The following is a 19,679-nucleotide window of genomic DNA, read 5'->3' on the forward strand; positions in this document are numbered from 1 at the left end:
GAGCACAGTAAAGCACAGAAAGGGGATTAAATTTCTCTTCCAGCTTGTCTCCAGCTGAGTGGTTCAGAAGACGAAATACTCATGAAAATAAATTGTGCTGACTTTCAGAGGAGACCTGAACAAAAAGGAACTGACAGAAGAATTGGCAGAAGAAATGGAAGGAGAGAGAGGCAGAACAATTACAGAACTTCACAGGATAAAGATGTAAATGAAAAGATCTCAGCTGGTGTATGAAAGCCAGAATACATCACAGGAGAGCTGATCCACAGCAAGCACAAATTGTTATGGAAATAAACTTTGCCCATTTACACCAGCTGTAATCAGTAGCTCCACTGAGCCATGCAAGTCTATGATTTCATTCTTATTACTTCATATCTTTAGTCATTTAGAAAAATATACATTATTCATTTCACTGTATTCTAAAGCAGAGCTTCAGATGGGGTAAATACACATCTAAGTCCATTGACTATAATTCTTTACAATAACAGTAAGTCTGGCTCAATGCTTTCTAGTACTAATGTCTTTATAAAGCATTTAAACATTTCAGAGAAGCCTTACAATTCTATGATTGATGGCAGATGAAAAAAAGAGGAAAAAGAAAACAAATAAATAAAAAGCATTAATCTGTGCTCTCATGTCTTAATTTCAGCCAGTAGACATTCATAAAACAGAGTATCTTTAAATTGTCGTGTCAACCTTGATGTCATTAAATAGAGTGTAGGTCTAAATAGTAAATAAGGTCTTTCAACTGAAGGGGAACCAAGGAGTCTTGTAACACAGGGAGACCAGTTGCATTTGTGAATATATTCACTGCATCCACCTTCAGACCAAAAATCTTTCAATAAAATAATCCATACATTAATTTTAAATGAGATGCTCTTCTTAGCAGTACAGCAAGAGGAGGATTAGGGGAACAGCTCTTTGCTGAAGTCTTTCAAGTTGATATTTCCAAGAAGAGCACATTAACCTCTAACTGCAAAGCTGAATACCCGAAGTGCAAGGTCCGAAACTGCAATACAGGATTTTGTTATAAACTTGCTACTTAAAGCAAAAAGCATCATAAGACAATGTTCAATGATCTAATTCACTCAAACAGCGAATTTACAGTCAATATTGAGATACGCTGTTCTGATTGTACATACCGAGGAAGTGGCTGGAAGTGATCATATGGCATGATTTCTTTGAATCCATCACTGTCAACAAAATAAATATCGCAGCATTATTTCTTACATCCAGGGCTCAACACCAACTACATACATACTTACATACAATCATATTTCAAGTAATTAATTCCCAATGTGAAACGAGGGAATCTTACATTCACTGCATGTTACTCACCTCTGTAGCCAACAATGACTCATACAATCTTAAATTTTCTGGAGGGAGAGAGAGATCTATTCACCACAGTTTCTCCACTTAATTCCACGAAAAGAGGAGAAAAAAAAAAAAAAAAAAAGAAGAAAAAAAAGATCGAAAGAAAGAATGCCTTCAGCAGAGAACTATATTTTCAGTGATCCTATCTGTGCTACTTTACTAACAAGAAATACAATCTTATATCTGTAATGAAGACCTCTGAGGAGCATGTGTGGCAGTGAAACAAATGCACCTCAGGATTAATTTTAGATAGGTCTGAATGGTGCTTAGGATCCCTCTACGGCAGTTTGCTTGAAGTGTCAGCATAAAGCCCTACTTTCAATACTGAGAAATATGGCATTCTATCTAGTAGTAGTCCTCTTTTTCTGTCTGTATACAATAAATCTGAAAAGTAAAAGAATTACACCCTTTCTTGCTCTTATTTTCCAAGTCCAACTTTGCAATATTTGGCACTCATTGCCATTAAGCTTTACTGAAGTCTTACCACTCCATAGAGTGATCAGCTATCCAGGAAAAAGTCTTGAAAGCCTGCACATCTATAACTGTTAGAGGTCACTATCGACGATTATGTTCAACAGGAATGAAAGGAAATGGACAGTTTAGCTATAGGAAATGAAATCCATTGAGTGTGTTTCCTTTTCTTCTTCCATATAACTCTAGTTTGTCCAGCTGGCATATTACAGTGAGGTTCTGGGACTTGATACTGAGATGTTATTTTAAGATTCTTTTAGCACAGCCAGGAAACCTCATCAGACAATCCAAAAGTTAGTTTGAAATACTGTAGTGCAATTCAATACAATTTATGTATACCGCAGCTTTTATAATTTGGCAATAATAGCCCGTTGTATTTGTACCACGAATAATAATTTTTTTTCTATTCTGAATGTAAAAGAAATACTAGTAACAACAACAAGAAATACATGCACATATACACACAAAAGAACAAAGCCCCATACTTCAATAATTGTCAACGCTGCAGTACAATAAAAAAGAATGAGACTTTTTGGTAGATAACTGAATAAACCAAGATAAACTACATCCAAAACTTGAGTGAGAACTAGAGCTTCTGTCTGTTTGTAAAGAGAAATTCTGAATGGCAGGATTGATAAAAACAAAAAAACTGGTATGCGATGTTTCCCCATAAAACATCATAAAAACCTCATACCAGTGCCATTACACTCAGCAAGTTAAAGAAGACAGAATGAGCCCTTGAAGAAAGTGCTAACTGACATCTGTAATATTGGTATAAAGCAAAATCACGTAATACACAACACTTGAGAGATACTACAAACCAACTGATGACAGTGCCTGATGCCAGCCTTCAATGCATGCAGTAATCAACCAAGACTGAGTAGCCTTAATGATCAAAAGAACCCAAATTAATTAAATATGACTACTTGTTCCTTAGTAAATGACTACACCGCATACTTTAATTTATTTCTCATACAAACCTAGAAGGACAGGGATCCATGTTGCATTCTTTCAGCTTGGGCTTTGGTTTCTTATTTTCTGGGTAGTAATGGCAATAGTGATCAGGAACAACACGCTTCAGACGAATATCCACACATTCAGCAGAATTAAGCTGATAACCTAATGCAGAAGCAAAGGTTAATTGTAATAATGAAGATAAGTTATAAATTAAAGCAGATTTTCCTTTCTCCCTTTACCACTCTCCCCTCCAAATCCCTCCAAACAATGTGGCTCCACAGAGTTAATTTGAGTATTATTTTTCCTTGATTTGCTTTTAGAAATGGAAACACTGCACAGGAGCATACAGGGATAGATTTTCATCGAAGGTAATTCAGTGCAACAGTTATGTTAACTTATCCTAATTCTACATGAGACTCTGACACATTGCTCTAATAATACTCTAAGGATACAAGTAAAAGCATACATAAATGTGTCACATGTGACATAATGGAACAGCTCACCTGTCACAAGGCAACCCTACAAAGTCATATAGTTCTACTACACATTCCACGATTTATAACAGCCCTCCCCCAAGGAAGAGTTAAAAGTGTATGTTAGTGAGAGCTTTATTACATGGTCATGCATGCTGAAAAAAAAAAATTAAAAATAAAAAAATTTTAAAAAAGCAACCTTAAAACAGAAAGCCAGAAAACCAGAGGAACTGAAGATGAGATCCAAAAACTATGTTAAGTTAAACTGAAGAAAACCAAGAAATAGTTTCAAGAACATTCCTAGTTGAAGAGCCAACAAAAGGAAACTTGAAGTAACTACTTGGTGAAAAAAAATAATAATAATGAAAAAAAAATTATGTGGAAAGACTGGTTAACAGAAGCGATCTGAGTTTTATAAACCACTGCGTTTCTTTTTTGGCTAAGAAAAAAAGGCTCATTCAGAGGAACTGACTTGGATTTAACATGAGGAGAGGAGGAGGATGTTCTGGTATGTGCAAAGAAAAAAAAGTTTGAAACCACAAGAATGAAAATCCAAATGGAGTCAATAAACTAACAGCTCAAGAGCCAGTGTCTACTGAAACTGCTATAGTATCATATATCAATGGCTTCATTTCTGCGTCTCTTGGCTGATTCGAAGTGTCATCGTGCATGAGGGTGATAACCATAAAGAAGAGCTAAGCAGTTCCAGTCTTCAAAGCATGTTCCTGTTCTCACAAGTACTGAAAGAACCCAGTAGAGATGCCACTTGCAAACATGATAAATTTTTTAATGTTCTTGTTCATTCAAGCTTGCCTGTGCTTTCTGATATGCCCCTGCAGCACTCCCCCTTCCACACACATGAAGATTACAGAATTAAATATATTTCAATTCAATAAGGAACAGTGGCATGCTGAATCCCATACAACAGGTTTACGTCAGGCAGCTGCAGTAAAACTCCCCTGCATGCCTCAGCAACATGCCACCCCTAAGATTCCTACTTCTGTGGGTAAGTTTTGTGCTTCTTCACTCACCAGCCTCTCCTCTCTCAGGACTGCTATCAACAGTGTCAATCTCCATTGACACAGATACCAGATTCATATTATGAATATGCAGCTACGAAGCCAGGCACTGAAAATACTGACTGATTTCAAAGAGATTGACATGTAGCTGTAAGTCTCAAACCATATCATTGGTCTGAATAAGGCTGCATTGAGTTAGTAACTTTGAAGTTAAATGTGACCTTTGAGTCTATACAGTGTCTATACAGTGCTTACATGCAATCAGCAAAAACAACTGTGATGCTGTGCACTTCTTTCCTTATGAGATATGTTTGGGAAGAATTAATAAATACAATCCGTAAGAATCATCATGACAAGTTGAATCTGAGATAGCAGTGTGTCCTGGCAGCCAAAAAGTCCAACCATACCCTGAGGTACCTTGGGCACACTGCTGTGGGGTGAGGGACGACTGTCCTAGTCTGCTCTGCACTTTGCAGCCTTACCTTGAGCTCTGTGTGCACATTTGGGCAATACGGCATTTGAAGGACACAAAGCTCTTAGCATCTAAAGGAGGGCAACAAAGATGGGGAAGGGCCTAGAGGGCATGGTGTGTGAGGAGTGGCTGAGGCTCCTGGGTTTGTTCAGCCCAGAGCAGAGCAAGCTGATGGGAGGTGTCATGGCGGCAGTGCTGGCCCCTCAAGACCACATTTCCAGAGCCACAGGTGTTGATAGTAATTGTTCCTTAAATTCTGCTTTCTATGTAACTAGCTTCTAAAAAAAGTGTTCTAAAACTGCCTCTCATGTCCATCCCTGCGGTCAGAAATACCTCCTTCTCTTAATCTTTTGATTGTTTTTTTCATTGTTCTTCTTCATTTACTCTCCTAAAATACCATTTAGGAATTGTCATTTTCCACTCTAAATATCATATCTTTATCTCCTAAGATCTTATCCCAATGATCAATCAAACTATGAAAACATGACTTCTTGAATACAAGATAAAAACAGTTATATACATATAACTGAGGGAAAAACTTTGCTACTCTGTCATCAATTTTTTTAATAAGAACCACCACCAATGTGCAAAGAAACACAAACACATAGATCAAAGCTGTAAATCAGCAACTCTCCATTGTCACTAGTAAACACACCTCAAAAATTGCCATTACTTACCTCCTCCACACGTCACTGTGCAGGGAAAGAACTCTGTTTGTCTCCACTGATGACTGATAGGTTGATAGAAGAAGAACTGAACCACACTGTCTTTTAATCCAGAGTACCTGGTCTAGAGAAAGGTCCATTACAACACATGTGTATAATGTACTTCATTGTTTATGACATTTCAAAATAGAATTCATAGGTAAAAATAGTGCAAACAATATTATGACAACAGATATAAAACTTCAAGAAAATCTAAATTTCCAGTAGTCAAGTAAATACTTGACTTTGTACATAAATAATTTGAAAATCAAAATGAAGGTAATAATGCTTTTATTTGATTATCACTACTTTATTGATGAATAAGTTGTATTCTTCTGTTTTATCTCACCAGCAAAACATTAAGAATTTGCTGTAGAGGGAGAACTAGAACTGATCTATGTATAGTGCTTCATGTTTAGGCAGGTCTAACTGCACATGTGACATCGGAGATGCACAATAACAAACATTACTGAAGGTCTGTTTCTACAACAAAGATAAAGGCAAGCGAGGTGATAGTACTTAAACATCTTCCATTTCCAATGGAAAACTGTACAACTACCTTCCTTTGGCAGTCAAGCATTGGTAAGTTTCTACACAGCAATAAATGCACGTACATGATACAATACATTGATATGTGGTCTGTGTGTAACAGAAACTAAAAGGATTAGAAACAGTTGGTAGCTGGACTATCAGTTGTCTGAGAGTCATTTTAGGGTGCTGCAGGAAGCAACATTCATATTCAGCAGGTGGCAGTCTTCAACTGGATTAACATCAGTACAGTGCACAGTAATATTTCAGTAATATTTAAAACAAAAGTCCAGGATATTTTTTACCCTTAAATATCTTGTAGTACTTTCTACTACAGCAGTGACATCAACCTCATAACATTTTAACTTGCCTGGATGTGATTAGTATAAATTACCTCTGGGTTTTAATTAGAATTCCTTATTTACTATCTAAAACATTGCTACAACCCAATCGACAGCTCCTTAGTCTGTTGTATATACTTGCAGTATCTCTGTAGTCTTGTACACACACACATCCCACCTTGATAATGAAATCTGCACCAAGAGGTCCTTGGATCTTTATGATTTCCCTGTCCGTAGTCTTCTGAAATTCAACAGTTGTATTTTCTATGACAAACGTTCCAGGTTCATCAAAACTGTGTTCCCCCTTGCCTCCTTGGAGTGTCTTTGACTCTATAACTAGGGAAGAAATACGCAATCTGTAAATTTAGACAGGCTACTTTCTCTTTTCAGGGAAGTCAGAAAGCAACATTTGCAACTCTACACTGCAAGTGTTAGCAGAATATGTGCATTAAAGAATATAGTGAGCATCTGTGAGAATGTTAGCCACTTCAGATTACAGGTTGATGCATATTGCATGACACGTCAGTACATGATCACACTATTCTTCCATACTAAAAGCTCTTCAGAGACATTTTTTCCTAGAAAAGCACTCTATACAGCTATTAAGGAGTACATTCAGCAGGACAAGTTGAAACTCAAAATTAATAGAATCAATACATTTAGAAAACTAATTTATATTTGAAACAACTAGAGCCTAGCAGTTTCAGCAATCAGTCTGCAGAGAAGTCTGAATGGCATCAAGCTCACCAAACACTCAACTCATAAGCTTTATAACTCTACCCACTGCAGAGGTCATTAACTTAACTCCAAAAAGCAAGGCCAGGATGTCGGTAGCTGCAGTGCTGCCTGAGAGATGTCCCTTTCTCAAAACAGGTGGTGATGAAAACCCTTTTTGTGCTGTTCTGCATTCCTTGGAAACAGATTAAACTAACAGACCACAGCCTCCAGAAGACAGACGAAGCTTTTTAGGACTGAGTCATTTCCAGCAAACTGACTGAACTATAGGCAGACAAAGCTAAAAGAAGATATACTTAAGGAAGCTAGAATTTCTGGGATCTGCATAATACAGTGTGCACAGCAAGTCACTTGAAATACACTGGTTGGGCTACAGTCTGTCAGGGAAGTTTAGAGAAAGGCATGGACGGCATATTACCATCAGTATGAAAACTGCTTTTCAAACTAGTTTTCAGTGAAACTGCTGTGCTAACAACTTATGATCATTTGAATTTATGAATACAAAGACTGTTCTGTTTATAGCTCATGTGAAATGTGGGTCAGGTAGCAGCACGGCTACTGATGATACCCTGCTGTGTTTTAGCCAGGCAAGGTGAATACCAATGCGAGAATCTTACTTGAAAACTCCACCTTCATCAGAGCTACTAACCATAGCTCAGCTTTATGTCTCTGCATTGATGAATTTTCCGGTTAATCACTTAATTCCGTACTTTCCATATGTTATACAAACAAGAGCTGACTATACTAGTATTAGCCTGTCATGGATGAAGCTGTATCAGAATTGAGTAACCTCATACCAATAAATGATGTCCAGACAAGTCAAATAAAAGCAGAAATATTGCTCTGAAGTATCTTTATAATTTTTTTTCAAATGCTGTAAGCTTATACTATATAAACTGTGTGAATACAGTAACAATGACCCACTGCTGTTTACATTATGCAATGTGTGTAGACAGATCTCCAGTGACAGACTAAGATAAACTAGTCTTTCTTTTGACTGACTCTTCTGAACAGATTTTGAATTAAAAGCATCTCTTTTTTTTTCTTATTCAGACTACATAGGAGAATGTTCCCTATAACCATTCATTTTTTGAAAGAATTACAATTGTTATTTTGCAAGGCAGGACACGATTCTTTCAAGAAATGTGTACAAAGTCACCACTTCTGGCAAAAAAAAATAATCTATATGACACTGTAAGACTCCACCTTGTCCATTTTCTCTTCAGATCAATTTATGAAAACCAAACATCCTTAAAATTAGGAAGGACTCCTTTCATTTGATCAATAAAACTCAGGCATGTGGTCTCATAGCAATGGAAGAATATAACAGCCAGTCACATAAAAGAACAACCTGGCAAACAGAGGGTGATCTCTAATAAATCACTTAGATTAAAAATATATATATTTCTAAATTAAGTACAAATTGATTTCATAATAATAGTAATAATAAAGTGAATCAGATATTGAGTAGAAAATCTAAAAATCAAGGACTACCAGAACCTATGACACAATCATACAAAATATTGGGAACAAAAAGCCTTCCTGAAGACATAAGGAAGGATCTGTAAAACAAAATAAATAAACAAAAAACACACAGAAGAATTATGTGAAACGTGAGAAGGAAGCAAAACTGACCAAGTTCATTATTTTCACCAAAAGCAAAGTAACCTGGGAAAACAGGCCCAACACTTTGCCTAGACAGGAATATTCCCAAGTGCATTTGTGTAAACGGTATAAATAGTTCATTAATTTCCTTAGAAACAGGCAAACACTTTGGGCAGCATTTAGAGTTGATGTGAGATAATGGAACTTACCCTTTTGGACTTGGTGGACACCTACATAAATACACTAAGTCTTGCTTTGAAGTGATTTTAAATGTCCTATGTACTTCTTGAATTAGCAGATGTCTTATATGATAAAATCCAGTACCAACATTATCTCTGATTTTTTAGTATTAGGTCCCACTACTCTCTCAGATAAAGCAAAGTTCACATGCATGGCTGGAAGTTTGAAGAAGGATATATTTCTACAAAATGACTCTACGTGGGTCATAGGGTAGGAATCTGGAGAATAATCAAATGTTATTTTGTCAGAGAAAAAATAAATCTCAGGGAATCAAAGCGCACCCTTGTCCAACCCATCTCCACTAGGAACAAAGACGCCAGATGCACAGATTCACAATGACAGGGAATTCTCTTGAATAGTCACCTGTATCCAACAAAACAATAACTGGTGCCAAAGACACACAGCTGTCTTACTTTGTGTCGCTTCCTTTGTCAGAATAAAAAATAAAAGGTTGTTTTCCCAAGGAAATTCCTTGCTCAGCTGTGGCTGCAAAACCCACTGCAAAAGCATCCATAATGGCAGGTAAGAGAAGGGCTGAGCAGTGTGAGAATACACTGCACCATGTGTAGCGTGAAGAATTCCAGGGAAACAGCTCTTGCTTCCAGCACAAGAAGAAGCAAATAATGTTCCTACTCAAAAGTTTTCTTTCTTGTGCAAGTACCTTGCTCAAAACATATGACAGAGGATCCAAATAAACCAATGCATTCTTTGGAAGACACAGGCAACACTGTCATCCTACCAACAATTTGAAGACAAAGTAGTGCACAGACTTATGGCTAAATAGTGTCAAGTAATGCAAATCTCTGAAAGCGGAGAAGAAATTGACAAAAAGAAGAAAAAAGCTTCAATATTTTTTTTAAGTGAAATTTAACCTGCCTCAGTTCATGAACTCAGTTATCTAGCATTGGCCACTTGTAAAAATATTAGCTTCTGGTTTTCCTTTTTCTTCTGATGGCGGATTAGTTTCAGAGAACTTTCAGTCTTTCTTTTGATTATAATGCTATTAAAATAACCGGTCAAAAAGCCATAATGTAGTCCAAATGAAGAAGGAAACAATACAGTGAAACATTTCATTCATAACCAATTTTTACAGATTATTTGGTTATTTTCAACCAAGCCATTCAATAAACCCCAGACAGAAAGAAGTAACACTTTTGCTATCTGATGACACAGTGTCCATAAGAACAAACAAAATACCAGCTACAAATAAATGAGTCTTTCAGCACAAGTTGCTGTCTGTAAAACAACATTCAGAGCATTTATTTGTTTCAGATCTGTTACGCAGTACCTCTCAAACCAGCTTTCCATTTTTGATTAATTCAGCAGCTGTGTTTCTCTGGAACAAGAGTAGACCATAAAGCCCAAGATGAAGCACAAAATAACACAGGACAAAGGGAAAAGTGCCAGATACTCTATAGTGCTCTTCAAATGTTTGCTATTGCTGCGTTTACTTGAAGAGCAAACATATACTGGAGGCAGTACAAAATTCTGCAGTAAGTAGTCCCTGCTCCACCTGTTAAATTCACCTCCTTACAAGCCAGGAAGAACATGACCAACAAATGGAGCCTGCAATTAGAAGTGATTGGTTTTTAAGTTTTGCATTTAAGTGTAGCAGCGCACCCTCACCAAGCCATCAAAGTTGCAAACCAAAGATGTTCTAAGTGAAAAATAACACCCTCAAACGTACATGCAAGTCAGTAATGAGGGTAAGCAAATAACACAATCGCCTCCTCTAGAACACAGGCTCTTGAAGATCTGACTAGGAAGCAATGCAGTTTCCATCCCCTACTCCAACAGCTCCCTCTTGTTTTCTGCCTTTGCCACTTAAGGTAACAAATGTCTAAATCCTCAATGGTTTGCAAACAGATGTGCTGGGGGAAGTGGTTAAAGGAACATTTCACAATTCTCTTCCAGCTAGAGAACTAGCTAACAAAAGTAATGCCAAGCCACAGCTTCTTTATGGAACCACCCTGGGTAGGAAGCCAGGAGCACTCTGTACTTAGTTAACGAGTTGCTGCTGCATTCCTCAAGAGCTTTCCAGAAATCCCCCAGGAGCCACTGAATCCAGTACGTTTTCCTGGTGAAGTTGGAACAACAGCTTTCTTCTGCAGAATTAATTAGGAAATAGCAAAACAGGAGCCTTGACTGGAAGTGGTCAAGATAACACCCTCATACACTTCTTCCAGTATTCGTTATGTTAGTATTATATATTTTAAGGTTAAGCTATGCTTTTCCTATTGTTAATATCAGTATGGAATCTAAAAGTCATTCTGGAGCTATTTGAAAATACAAGTATTGTTTTTTTTCTTTGAAATGATGGCATTTTCTTCAAAGCAAACAAAGAAGAGTAGTAGTTTTCGAGTGAAATACATTTCTTTCTTCTGTTTACATATCATATAGCAATAAAAGTCACTTTTTATTTCTATGACTTGGACTAAGCCTTCCACTGTTGCTAATAAAAAAAAATGCTTGAAATATTAAATGAATGGTTTATTTCACTGCTTGGTATATCAGTACTATTTATCACTGAAGTGGTTACAGCTCTATGTCTAAAGCAGGTCAGTGGGTGAAGAAATGACCATAGTTACTACCATCAGACTCCCAGAAAATATAACAAGCTGTTTCTCATTGGTAATACATCATGATCAAAATTTTTACAAGGAAACAGTGCCTGTGTAGATTATTTGTCTTTTGTTTACCGTAGCTCATTTTACTTAAATTACTTTTTCTAGAACACTGCTCATCGACAGCTTTATTAGCTCTTAGGTCAAACTTGTAATCACAGTTAGACTATTTGCATCCTTATTGTTAAGCCTGCACTTATGTGCTTGGCTAAATTAAAACTATCTTAGCCAATAGCTTGAAGTATCAAGCCCATAATTGTCCACAGTCACTCATACTTTCTAAAAGCAACATCAAAGGACTGTGCTAAGATCCAGAGGGAACTAAATTACATAGTTTCTTTTCCACAAGACATGGAGGTTATCAACTTTGGTTCTTTTATGGATTTGAAGAGCTGATCTCGATACCTCGGTCCATTACAAGTCCCTTCTCTATCTCAAAATCTTCAACAGAAATCTGGCACCGGCCTATTTAAGTGCTATCAATCCCAAACAAGAGCATTTAAAAGAATTATGTTGGAACTGTCTGCATTTATTTTAAGATTGCACCTGATTATAGGACATTATATGAAAGCTATTTGGTTTAGATTAATGAAGAAACCACCAGTACTATTTCTTTTGTTCTGTTTCTACTAAGTAATCTTCTGGTGCTCTGTAAGACAATGTTGGATATTAAAGATGGGAAGAGGAATCAAGGTTATGATTTTACCCATATTCTTAAAATGGATGAGTTCAGAGACAAGGCTCAGTTTGTATCTTCTGTGTATGAATAAGAACAAAAAAACAGCTCATACCAAGGTGTGCTGGTCCTTTGAGTGTAATTCTCACACTGCGGCTCCCATGTGGAACGGCAATCACGGTTTCTTCCCCTAGGAAAGTTAAAGAACTATTTTAGAAGTTATCCTGCATCAGAGAATTTGCACATCACATAACTAGACTGAAAACTGTCAAATGTGACTATGAAAACATTTAACAGGTTTCACAATTTTTCTATCAAAAACAATCATATTTTATTAAGTAGAATCTACTGAGTCTGTTTGCTGTGCTGTACAACACTTACAGACCTACACATGGACTTGTAAATCTTTCTTGCTATTGAAAAATTATTTGCTATTAACAAAAACAACTGAAATGTCAGTAGTGTATTAAGAGCATATTTACACTCTGCTGTCTTAGTTTTATTTCCTAATCACCAAATTGACAAAAGGAATCCGCTAAGTGGTGCTTCCCCCTTAGAAAACCCAGCAGCTGTTCAGTCTCATTTTGCCCACACCTCATTTCCTGCTGCAGGTCACAACTTTAATAAGTGGCAGGACTTACAGGAAATAAATCATCTACTTAACACCAGCCCTTAACCAATTACAGACCAGTTAAGAGCAAATATATTTTGGTTATAACTTACATATTATAACGCAGTATATACATTTAACATACCATATAAGATCATTCCTTCCAGTAAGAACCCCAATTGAAAATTAACTGTAAACCAAACCAGACCTGAGTAGAACATGTCAATACAAAACAGCTCTTGGCTGCCTGAATAGCCTCTTCACGTATAAATGTACAACACACTTACTTCAGTGCATTTTACAAAGGCTGAACGTTATTACTTTCCATTTCAAACGTAGGAAATCTATCATTTGCCCAAGCAAACCGAGTGAGCAGTCAAATTAATCAACTAGAATCTTTCATGCCAACAAGAGCAGTGCTCCTAGAAAAGGTTACACACAGTGCACAACAGGGATATCCACAAAAGCATGGGAGAAGAGACCAAACAACAGAGTACCAATAGGCTACATGCCATTTCCATCATGGCCAAGCTGCAGTCCTGCCCTGAGGAGGGACCTGCAAACACAAGCCTTTCCCAAGCGCACCCCACAGCTGGTGCACTGTTCAATAATGACGTGAATATATAACCAGGGGCAAAATCAAAAGTACAGTAAGCTGAAAGCCTGTGATACACCGCTCCAGAATTAGTCATACAACACAGAGAGGAAGAATATTTGAGTTCAGCTTTAACTAAAAAGTAGTTGAAGAATGCTGCATTCCACTTTAAACCAGACCCTTTTATAGTAGATGCTAAATTATCAGCTTCTGGTTTACATCTCCTTAGCATAAGTATGAAATTCTGCCAAATGTTCGGGATACTTCAAGCAAATACTGCAATTATTTTTTTCTAAAATAAACACCTTCTTATATTACAATTTTTATATCACCAATTTCTAGGAAGGTCACTTAAATATAACAATTTATTTTGGATGTAATAAAATATGACCTTTATTAATTTCATACTTGGGTATTCCACCAGAGTGCAAAATACTACAGTAAGAACAATAATACAGTTAAGGAGCCCTGGAAAAAACATTAACTACTGAACCACTTAATATCTTCTTGCATCTTGGTTTTTCATCAGGCGAATTGCTAAAGATAGCCAGAAAGTAGTGGATGTGTATATCTTTAAAGCAAGGAAATAACTACTGAATTCATATGTGCTCTACAGCATTTGAAAGAAAGCAGGTTTGAGGGGCCCATCTGTCCCTGCTTGGTAAGGGATTGTATCCTGTCTTGACAACCAACCAGCAGCTACAGCACAAAACCTCACATAAGAGTCTGATCCCAACAAGTTCTGAATACATGCAACTGCTGTTTTGAAGTGGAACCGGGGGCATTCTGCACGTAATGGATGAAGCCCAGATTTGCAGATGTGCAGAGATGTGTAGGACTGCTCCTCTTGAGAACAACCAGGGTCGTTCTGCTGCGCTTCCTCCACCTCCTTACAGCAAGCTCTGCTCGCCTCGGCAGGCCTTGCTGATCCCTTTTCAGGATGCTTCACATTCTTTTAGCAGTACTACAGACATTCCAACCTCACCGAAGCACTCTCTGATATGGTCCAAAAGTCTCACGGGGGTGCTAAATTTGGTGTTTCTCTGCGGCGGAGACAATATTACCAGTAAGTATTTTATTTGCATTAGAGGAGATGACTAAGTTCATCACCACAACAGTGCTCAACCTCCTCAGCTCCACAGAACTGTCAAGAAGTCTGGCAATAGGAGATGCTTGTATCTTACAGAGATGGTTACGACCTAGGACAGTCTTATGAGATAAAGTAAATTATTGGGGGGAAAAGGTTAGATGTTTGAAATTCTGAACTGAGATAAGGAATTGGAAGACAATAAGAATTAATTGACCCAAGCAATTCTTTTGGTTTCTCCAGAGGACAGTTTCAACTTCCCACCAAATGGTAGTTATGACTGCCCAAGTCTGGCTCCAAAACAACGTATTCCAAAAGTCTCTGCATTTCAGCTGACATAATGAAATTCAAATTCTTGAAGGGACACAAGGCAGTGCGCAAACTTATTTAAAAATGTTTCTAAAGATGTATATTTCCCATTAAATAAGTAGGCTCTACATCATTAAAACCAGCGAACTCTTATGAAGGAAGGCATAAAAGGAAATTACTGCCCTAAAATCTGTACTCACAATTCCAAATTATCTTTTTGTTTCTTACGTATCTTCAAAAATGCTGACTTTGCCTCAAATCATCTGGTACGTACAGAAACACCGGACTATAAAATCTAACTTCAGAGTCATAAAGTTCACCTTAAAAACTAAGAAACAGATGAGTGAGACACTGTCTCTCTATCCTAACACTGCTTTTACTGTGCAGACTCCTGAGGTAGGATAGGGTCATCTTTTTTCCTGCTCCTTGGTGGAACACGTACTCTGCTCTGAACCTGCAACCCTCTCAGCAAATGTATGTGCACAACACTACACACAGAACTTGCTGATTAAGCTCCTGGATTGCTTTTACTTTAGACGGCAAGGTTTGATCCTGTTTCTATGGTGTTAATGTGGATTTAGATTTTGGATTTCTATGAGAGCAAGATCAGACTCCCTGCTATGGTAAGACTGGGAGCTAATCCCCAGGATCAAAATAAAGGAGCCACATTCCTGAGCTCAATCCAATTCAGCAGGTTTTATTTACTTTTCCATGTGGGTCATGGCGGACCCATTTACTGTTTCACATATGGGCCAGTTGGGACTTTTCCCTCTCTCCTCTTAGAGCAGGGCAGAGGATTTATTTCAGGCCTATAAAAACTTTTTCTTTCCGTGTATTTGCTCAGCACTTATCTGTTGGTCCTCCAGGCCTGATTGAAGGCCTCTGTGCTCTCAAAACACAAAACACAATGGTCCAAGAACAACTGTCAGCACAAGGGAACTAAAAATCTTAAACTGTCTGGGGTCTTATTGCAGTGGCTCCTCTCATCTGCTCTGACGTTATGCTTAATTTCAAAAGACATTGGTGCTGGGCTGTGTGCTAACCCACTCAAAGACAAAAATCTGCAAAACCTACTCTTTAAAAAACACCTGAACTAGTTAGGTTTGTGCTCCCAAAGACAACAACAGTTATGTATGCTGACTCTAAAAGTCCTATGGTAAAAAAAGAAGTGCAATTCCTCTCTGTCCTCAAGTCCTACCCTCTCCAGCCTCAAGCTCATGATGGGTTACTCTGAGAATGATTTAACAGTTTTGGTTGAAAATGACAGGAACCACCAACCCTACAGAACAATTATGTTAATTACCAGATACAATCATTTGAGACTCCAACTATGTGAGGTAGTATGGAAACCTCTTCTTTGTAGCTCCCCAAAAACATGTAGTGAGAAAAAAGTCCATCTCTAACTCCACTCTACTGCAGAACACATAGAAGTCAGTATTTTCAGGCTTTTCAGGGAGACAGCAAGAACTAAGTAATGAAATAGCTGATGTCCTTACGCAGGGGTTTGTGTAAGGCAGCAGGTGATGAAAGTAAAGGAGGAGGCCTCACAGTAACAACAATAGCCCCAAATAAACCAAACTAAATTCTCATGAAAAAACATAGCAGGTATTCTTTTGAGAAATAAGGAAGTGCAGAAAACCCTGTGGGCTGTCAGAGATGGCTGCTTCATTTTAGTGCAGAAAAAAAGACAAGAAACAATTACCACATGATGAACAACTGCTTCATTTCAGACCACGCAGTACACACACTTCACATTTGCACGGTGCACCCTTTAGACTTCCCTCTGAAATCACCTGTGCAGACTATCACTCTTCAGTACTTCTGCACATGGCATAGACACTAACAGGAAGCACTGTATTTACTTGCCACAAGTAAGAAATGGTTAAGATGCATTTATGCTCTGTTCTTGGGATTATCTTCTTTAAAAAACAAACATACAGTAACTTATTTGACAAAAGAATTCCAGCTCTCTTGCTTGCTTGCCAAGTGCAAGTCCATCTCTGCTTGCATAACCAGCAGTGCAAGACAAGAGCAATATACCTGCAGACTGAAACAGCTGGTGCTGAAGACCCAGCATCTGTTCTATGCACATATTTCAGGTGCTTTACTTGAAACAAACTCTAATTTGATCCTGCAGATTACATATCATTAGCTGAAGGAGAACATTAGGTGCTTTTCTGGAGCACACCTTCTAGGTTAGCTTCAACCAAAAAATCCAGTTCTGTGCTCTCCAAGACCACTCCATGATGAGAATTGATGAGCAGTATGTTAGGACCATCAGGCAATTTGTTTCAAAAAGCATATTCCTTATCCAAACTGAAATACTAACATATTGGCATTCTATCCCTCCTTATATACAATTTTCCTGCCAAAGCAGTCCCAATTCCCTCTTTCCCTCTTCTGGCTCTACATACAGTTCATTTCTCCCCTTCCTCTCAGACTGTTTCTCAATTTGTCTCCCATCCCAGATTCCTTATCTAATCTCAGTCTTCCGTTCTTACTCTTTTTCCTTGACCCAGTGCATCCGTACAGCCAGCACTGAATTTTCCTCCTACCTTCTCATATCTTCCTTTCACTATATGAAAATAATGCTCATTTCTTCTGTTCAGCTGGTCTCATCTGGACTTTCCCTCTCCTTATGTGCTCCCATCACTCCCTATCTGAAGTCTAAAGCTTGGCAAAGCCAGAAGCTCTCTGTAGATCGATTACTATAATGCCCAAATGTGAGTCCAGAAGCATCACTGATGCCTCAATCCTTTACCCATCTCAGAGCAGCAATGCAGAAGGCAAGAGAAAGCAGAGTCTCTCCTCAATGTCTTCAGAACAACATGTTAAGTTATTCTAAGGAGACTGTACACGTACAGTCTGTTTGTGGTTAGGACAAGCAGCAAGCTAGAGCATGCTCAAAAAGGAGAAACTTTTCAGAAATGTTAGCATTAAAATCCCAAGAAACCTCTACAGAGCCTGGGGGGAAAGTGGTGGCTTTTTCATTTATTTATTTATTTTTGTGAAAGGTTATAGTAAAATACGCGTCGATGTTCACAGATATTACTAAAAACTTATCCACATCCAGAGGAACACTGCCTGCCAAATTTCAAATCCCCAATCTGCAATCAGGTCCAATAATGGGGGATATTGAGACATAGTAAAAAATATATATATATAAAAATAAGTTTTCAGGAATGTTTAGACAATGGGAAACAACATGTTTTTCTCTGCCGTGTCCTTGGAATACGCTGAGTTATTTTGGCTGAAATTTCTCCCAAACATTCAGCACCTGGCATACAGAGTTTCTGACCCAACTGTTAAATTTTGGCAAGAAATCATTAAGCATATAAACATATAAAGTATCAGACAACCCTGACAATAAGGATCCATGTACATAGATCTCACAGAAGGAGGAAAGATACGAGGTAGCACATTGCCACTAAACTGAGCCAGATAACTCACAGCGGATGGGTACAGGACTGACAGCCTTGCAGAAGGCCTCTTGTTTAGATGAGGGAACTGAAATTAGCCTTTTGATAAGCATGCTTGGGGGTGATGACATATAAGAATGTGACAGTAAATTATAAAGTACCGTAGGAAATAAAATGCATGGCAAAAAGAATAAAAAATAGTTACAAATGTACCTATGCTTAGCACTTTTCCATGAAGCTTTTAGCAATAAGTTAGGAAAGCTAAAACTCAGAAGTATCGCATGGTTTTTGAGAATCAAAAGAGACCAGATTAGAAGGCTGAGCCTTCCACTTCATTCCTTCAACTTCACAATGTTAATTTCAGAACCAGCATCTTTACTTTTTCCTTGGTATCAGAACCAGAACACTTTCCTACCATTTCTTGCCAATAATGGTGCAGAAAGCAGACATTAGGGCCCAATCCTACCATTTTTCCATGTGCACAAAGTGCAGTGGAGTTAATGGGAGTTCCATGCATATTGTACTAGAAACATCAGGCCCATGATAACTCATTTCCCAGTGGGACGGTACATTTTACAACCTATTACACTTTCTGTTTGAATATCATTAGTCAAACCTTTAATCATTTTACCAGAATGTTAAAATCTGGGTTGCTGGCAGAAGTCTAACTTACTTTGTCTTTCAAAGGCAATTAAGTGTTAGTGGAAAAAAATGCAATGACAGTTCATTTCATATTCACAGATCAGTAAGTTTTCTTTCTAAGTTGTTTAGGCTTCTGATCAAGGAAAAGCATTCATTTTGTATAAAAAGATAGTAAGAGGAGCTGTGCTTGAAAAATCATTTGCTGCCAATGCCTCAATTTCTTTTTTTCCAAATAAGGACCAATATATCTTGGCGCTTTTATTTTCCCTAATGCCTCTTTATTTTCACAGTAAAATCTTTGGTTCTCACTTTTCCTCCCATTTTTTAATTTGCCTCATTGCACAGTAAAATTATCATCCTGCTCACAGCCTATCAGGCTCCCTCTTAAATACATGCCTGTCACACGTTGCTATTTTGCTTCTCAACACTAGCTTCCAAATGAAGATTTGGAAGATACTGTGTCTCCCTTCACTGTTCCACATGAAGCTATGCTCTTTTCCTATATTTCATTCACACAAAGATGATTATACAGAAAAAAATAGTGTTGAACAACTTGACCCAAAAAAGATTCCAGCACTAATAATGCCAAGAAAATCAACGTTTCTGAGTTGACTGTTGTGTCGTTCTGTTTACATGTACAATAATTCCATCATATAATTTAGCCAAATGCAATGACAGATAAAACCAAAACTTGACATAACCGACATCTTTCCCAAAAGAGTCTTTCTTCAACTAATTTTAAAGAACTACTCAAAAGCCAATGAATTCTGACAGTTAAAAAAGGAAGCATGGGTATCC

At 37.7% G+C, this 19,679-nt stretch overlaps 1 protein-coding gene across 6 annotated transcripts in view; it reads right to left on the reverse strand.

The window, feature by feature from the left end:
- The window catches only part of ADAMTSL3 (ADAMTS like 3), a 173,653-nt gene that overhangs the window by 52,934 nt on the left and 101,040 nt on the right, over window positions 1-19,679 (reverse strand). For all 6 annotated transcript variants that reach the window (XM_072345366.1, XM_072345367.1, XM_072345368.1 and 3 more), the window contains 5 exons: window positions 12,335-12,409; window positions 6,518-6,675; window positions 5,444-5,555; window positions 2,826-2,964; window positions 1,143-1,193 (listed from right to left, as the gene is read on the reverse strand). In XM_072345366.1, the coding sequence (XP_072201467.1) occupies window positions 1,143-1,193; window positions 2,826-2,964; window positions 5,444-5,555; window positions 6,518-6,675; window positions 12,335-12,409 (535 nt within the window). The remainder of the gene's footprint in view (window positions 1-1,142; window positions 1,194-2,825; window positions 2,965-5,443; window positions 5,556-6,517; window positions 6,676-12,334; window positions 12,410-19,679) is intronic.

The sequence above is a fragment of the Excalfactoria chinensis genome, chromosome 10 (genome assembly GCF_039878825.1).
Source record: "Excalfactoria chinensis isolate bCotChi1 chromosome 10, bCotChi1.hap2, whole genome shotgun sequence".
Classification (NCBI taxonomy): domain Eukaryota; kingdom Metazoa; phylum Chordata; class Aves; order Galliformes; family Phasianidae; genus Excalfactoria; species Excalfactoria chinensis.